At 38.3% G+C, this 6,102-nt stretch overlaps 1 protein-coding gene across 1 annotated transcript in view; it reads left to right on the forward strand.

The window, feature by feature from the left end:
* The window catches only part of KLF12 (Kruppel like factor 12), a 554,999-nt gene extending 549,308 nt beyond the window's left edge, over positions 1 to 5,691 (forward strand). The window contains exon 6 of the mRNA XM_044670595.1: positions 5,510 to 5,691. Coding sequence (XP_044526530.1) covers positions 5,510 to 5,691 — 182 coding nt within the window. The remainder of the gene's footprint in view (positions 1 to 5,509) is intronic.
* Positions 5,692 to 6,102: the final 411 nt, after the last annotated feature.

Raw genomic sequence — 6,102 nt, forward strand, 5'->3', positions numbered from 1 at the left:
TAGCCCTATATGGCCAAACTAAAGTTAGTGGTTGAAAATTACAGGGCAGTAAATTTTCATCCGATGTAAGGAAAAAGTTCATAACAATTAAAAGCTAATGAATAATGGGGAAGGAATCACATTTTCTGTCATCAAAGGTATTTATATGGAGCCTGGATGAAGACTTGATAGCCATGTTGAAGACAGTATTCATGGTGTGGATAGAAGTTAGATTAGATGAAACAAAGATCTTTTTTCAACCTAACCCTTTGAAAAAAGTGGGGAGAGTGACCTGGAAGTCAATAGATGACAGACAACAGCAATAATGATCTGAAAGGGGCTTATGTAGATTGATAGAAGGAAAATAGAAGTTAACAAAAGGGAGGGAAAAGTTAAGAATTACACCAAATTTATTACCTTGTGTTACTAACGTTGTGCTCTGCCCCCAGCAGAAATAGAGAAATTTGGAAGATATGCTAAAAAAGTAAGCATGGAAGATGAATTCTATTTGGGAATCTATGACTTGAGATACCAATGAGAAGAAATGAGAGATATCCAACAAGCAGTTGCTTATGCAGGTCTAGGGTTGAAAAGAATTTGCTTAGTCATTTTTCCATTGTGTCCAACTCTTCATGACCCCAACTGGAATATTCTTGGCAGAGATCCTGAAGTAGTTTTGCCATTTCCTTCTCCTTCATCATTTTACAAAAGACGAAACTAAGGCAAACAAGGTTTAAGTGATTTGTCCAGAGTCCTACAGCTAGTAAGTGTCTGAGGCTAGAGCTAGGCCTGGCACTCTCTCCACTAAAACACCTAGTTACTCATTAAGAAGGCTTAGTAATAGATATATTGCTTTAGGAGTCACATGCAAAAAACAACTGAACTCATGGGAAATGTCTATGGGATAAAATATAGTTAAAACAAATAGGTATTGCTTCAAGATTTGTCAAGCACTTTACATAAACTAATACTTTTCATCCTTTCGACAAACCTATAAGGTAGATACTATTATTATCTTCATCTTAAAGATGAAAAAATCCAGACCAAAAAAAGATTAAATAACTTGCTTGGGGCCACGCAACTATTGAAGTGGCAGGATTTTAACTCAGGTCTCCCTAATTCCAAATATGGCACTCAATCTACTATGCAACCTAACTGTTTTAAAATATATTGTAAACTCTGTTTCTCATTTAAAACCATTCATATGACCCTAGTGTGCATTTCCAGTTTCATTATACATTATTCCTTTTTATATATCAAGTCTTGCCAAACCAGCCCTGCTTAGGTTCCACACAGGTAACACTCTCATCTCCCATCTCCCTTCATATTGGCCATCATCCATTCCTGGAATGCACTCCCTCCTCACATCCACCTCTGATAATCCTATATTTCCTTCAGGACTTTGTTCCTTCAGGCACAATGTTCTACATGTAACCATTCTATATCCCCCTATTTACTAATGCCCTTCCCCGTGGTGCCATGTGTATAAAAGATCTGCAGAAACGTTGCTTCTTCTGGTAAAATGTAAGTTCTTTGAGACAGGGACAATTAATCTTTGTATCTCTACCACCTCATGAAATTACTTGTTTGTTGATTGAGATCACTAAGAAAAAGTATAGAAAGGAAACAGAATTGAACTCAAAACAGTCTTGGGGGCCTTGCTACACTTACTGGATGGATGCTTTTTATCCAGCAGAGGAGATAAAGAACAGTCAGGCAGAGAGAAAGAGAACCCAAGAGAAAACAATGTCTCCGAAGCCAAGAGAAGAAAGAATAATCAAGAGATGGAAACTGATTGTCAAAGCCCAAGTGAGAAGTATGATGAATAAAAAAAAGGATTAAAAATAGTTGAGATCTTTGGTAACCCTGGAGAGAGCAGTTTTTCAGTAGACTGATGGAGTGAAAGCCAGATTCCAAAGGTTTGAGAAGTGAGTGGGTGGTGAGGAAGCAAAGCCAACGAGTTTGAACAACTCTAACTAGAAGTTTGGCATTGAAAAGCAGAGTAGATATAAGACAATAGCTTGAGGGGATAGGGATAATCAAGGGAAAGTGATGTAGGGGAGACCTGAGCATGTGTGTAGACAGAGAATTGGAAGACTGGAGATAAGAATTAAGGAATAACCCATGGAAGCAAATACAAGAAGAGATGGGTGGGGATGGGATCTAGGTCAAGATAACCCACAATATGGTGTAACCCAACTTCTGGTTCTTATAGCACCTCCCATTAAGGGAGGTATAGAGCTTAGTATTGAAAACTATGATTGAGAATCACAGGTGGGGCAATAGATAGAGTATTGAATTTGGACTTTAACTGTATGATCTTGGGCAAATCACTCAGCTGCCTCATTTATTCATTTATTCATTTTTTATTAAGATAATGACACTTAGAGTACCTACTTCATAGTGTTTTTGTAAGGACCAAATGAAATAATATATACAAAGTGCTTTGAAGACCTTGAACTGTTACAGAAATTTCTGTTACTATTATGTGGTTGTCCACTAATTACTCAATTGCTGAATGATCATTAGCTTGCCCATGTCTGGCCTGTGGCATGCTGTTTTGGCATCAGCACTGATGACATAAGGTAACTGTTAGAACCTGATATTTTCATCCAATTAACCTGAACCTTCAGTGTGTAGTTATCACACAGTTATGTCAGGATTTTACTTTATTATTGTCAGCAGCTCATCAATTCTCTTCATTCATTCATTCATTCATTCCACAACTTGGGATCTAATACTTCCATTTTTAAAAGTTTTTACCCTTCACTGGCAGCAACTGGTAGCCTTCTCTAGATAAGGAAGACTCACTAGATGAAATCAGAAAGTTTGGTTTGCCATAAACTCCAGTGGTCTGATGGAGGCATCACATGTGTATCTGATGTCTGACGTTCAGAAGTTTCCTAGTTCGGTAGGATGCTATTTAGCCACAAGTGGGTGGAAAAAGAATAATCCCTTCATTCTTATACTTCTGCAGCATTAGGTCTGGACAGCATTTCAGCTGTCAGACATTTTGTTATTAATGTTTAAAGATCTTGATGCTGGAAGTCAAAAGGAGAAGAGCAAAACAAGAAGCCTAGGGTTGGATGGGGACAGTGCTTACACTTTGAATGACAACCAGGCAAACAACACACCTGGGTCAGCTTTTGTCCCATTCCCCTGGGAGCTTACTTGTACTCTGGAAAGCAGATCTGTTTCCTGACAAAGCTTTTGCATATTTTACTGTCCTTGCAAGTTGACTGAAGTAGGAGGTCAAATTACTTCTTCAAAATCATACAATGACTTAAGGGACTTGACCCTGATTAAGAAAGTTTCTCAAGGCTTGTCCTAATTCATGGATTGCATCTTAATATCACTTTTTTATTAGGGTTTTTTTTTCCTTCACTATGAGCATTCCAGGGTGGGGGGGTGGGGAGAGAAAACCAAACACAGTACCCAAAAAGTGCCTTTTAATCTGATGCCTAAAAAGGGGATTCACCTTTTCCTGAACCTGTTTTGCTTTTTTTTCAGACATGCAGTAACCTTGTAGATCAGGTTGGTCTTTTATTGTTCTGAAATATTCTGGAGCTATCAAAACATTGTATATCTTAGGAACAGAACACCAAAATCTAACTTATTACCACCTACCTCAAAGAATTATTGTGAGAAAAGCCATTTGTAAGCAATGGAGTGATATATTCTTGTTGTTGTCACCTCAGGAAATTCTTAGGTGGTGCCTCATTTCCTATGGCCAGCTCCATTTAAGGGTGTACGTGTGAAGGAAAGGGGTACAACTCTCATTTTCCTCTGTCTTTCCATTTTTTCAACAAGAAGCAATAAGTTCAAATGGCAGTGGTTCTAGTCTCTGGGAAATTTTGACTAGAAAATATATCACATACCAAGAACTTGCTAAATGTTGATAAGTACCTCTACAACTCTCAGATAAGGTAATATGTCAGCATATATATATATATATATATACATTTTTTTAAGAAGGGGGTATGGGATAATGAAAGAGTGAAGAGATGCTCATGATCTTGACTAAATGTAATTTCTTGTTATTGTACATGTCCTCATCATTTCTTACATGTAGATTACTCTTGATGCCAACTATCTGTGTAGATGCATATTCCCCCCTTCTCCCCTGCAGTGGAAGAAAGGATGTGGTCTGGCCCAAGGGGCTAATGAAACCACTCAATGGAATAGGCCATCAGCCCTGACCAACATGGTGGCAGAGTGCCCATTTCAGCAGTTCTCAGAGTCATCTTTCCTTTTACTGTTTGTGTCAGTGGGCAGTAGTGGCTCATAATCTATTTGTCATCATCTCTAACTCTGTTCCCATTCATTCTTTCATTAATTCATTCAGTAAACATTTATTAAATGCCCACTATGTCCAAGCACTGTGCTAGGCTTTAAGACCTGGTCTCTATTCCCATTTAACCTACAGTCTAGTTTGGAGGATAAATCTTCAACACAGGTAAATTATAATACACAAGATTGCACATTTGCATCAGAGAACTGCAAAACCAAGTATAAGGGCACTGGGGAAAGGAAGGAGTCATTACTAACGTAGGAGCATCAAAGAATCTTTGTAGAAAAAGGTATCATTAATAAAGAGGATTTTATTTTTTCTGACAGTAATTTGATATAATAACAATAACAATAGCTGATATTTGTATAGTTCTTACAGCGTACCAAGCACTGTACAAATATTAATTCATTTGCTCCTTACAACAACCCTGGGAGATAGATGCTATTATTACCCCCATTTTGCAGATGAGAAAACTGAGGCAAACAGAGATGAAGTGAATTGTCCAGGGTCACATGGCTAAAAAGTAACTGAGGTCAAATATGAACTTGGGTCATCCTGACTATTCACTGCTCCACTTGGTTACACCTCTATTGTAGGAAAGAATATAGAAATTTGAGTTTGAAAGATCTGAGTTTTTATCCTGTGTGTGTCACTCAGCTCTACAGACTAAGGCAAATCACTTAAACTCTTTGAGTAGCAGTTTTCATTATCTGAAAAAGTTAAGACAATACATCTGACCTACTAGTCTTGCTAGGCTTGCTTTGAAGAAAGAATTTTGTAAACTGCAAAGGTACCGTCTCAAGTGAATGAGTGTAAGCTATTATTATTTAGGATGGTAGGTACTTGAGGTCTACTTAATTTTTTCATACTCCTGAAATGTTATTTTTACTCAGATTTTTGTATTTTAAAGTCTATTTAGGGCCTAAGCATGTTATCTTGTTTATTTGTTTTTTGATCACCTCCTCCATGAGTGATTTAAGCTCATTTTGGATAGAAATACCCTTTTGATCAGAGCAAGTTGCATCGCTTGAATGAGTTAGTATGTTTCGTTTTTCCAAAACTTTTAAAAAGATGGCTGTGTACCACTAGTTTGAATGTTGATGTTGCCCCCTATCCTAAGAAATGGAGAATAAACAATCCATGGTGTAATAGGAAGTAAGCTGTCCACTCTTGCATTGCTGGTTGAATTATTATTTAATAATTATTGAGCACCAAAGATATGTCTTTTTTTTTCCCCAGGAGAAAAACCATACAAATGTACCTGGGAAGGCTGTACCTGGAAGTTTGCTCGTTCGGATGAACTGACAAGGCATTACCGCAAACACACGGGAGTGAAGCCATTCAAATGCGCAGACTGTGATCGTAGTTTTTCCCGATCAGATCACTTGGCACTGCACCGTCGGAGGCACATGCTAGTCTGAGGAATGCGACCTGTCCAGCGGAGCGTAAGAGCTGGGTCTCTTAGCTACACCCCATTCAGCAGGGCTGAATCCCCATCACAGTGTTAACACAAAAGGGCATCATCATCCCACGATGTCTGAAACCAGAGCAGGAAAACGAAATGGTACTTTTCTCCTCTCTATCTGAAGGTAACCCCATCATGGCTACACAAGCAGCGTTCTCATGCTGGCCGGGGAGATGAGTGACTCAGATGCTTGAAGAGACAGGCATTGTTTTCCATGCTGTGTCCTCTACTGTTTAAAGATGTTTGTAGCTTATACATTTTCTCAGCTGTCAGACATTTTCTTATTGATATTTTAAAAATCAGTTACCACAAATTGATGGCAAGAGCAAGACCTTTTTAACTTGGATTATTATTCCCAATCCTCCCC

Source organism: Gracilinanus agilis, chromosome 3 (genome assembly GCF_016433145.1).
Source record: "Gracilinanus agilis isolate LMUSP501 chromosome 3, AgileGrace, whole genome shotgun sequence".
NCBI lineage: Eukaryota > Metazoa > Chordata > Mammalia > Didelphimorphia > Didelphidae > Gracilinanus > Gracilinanus agilis.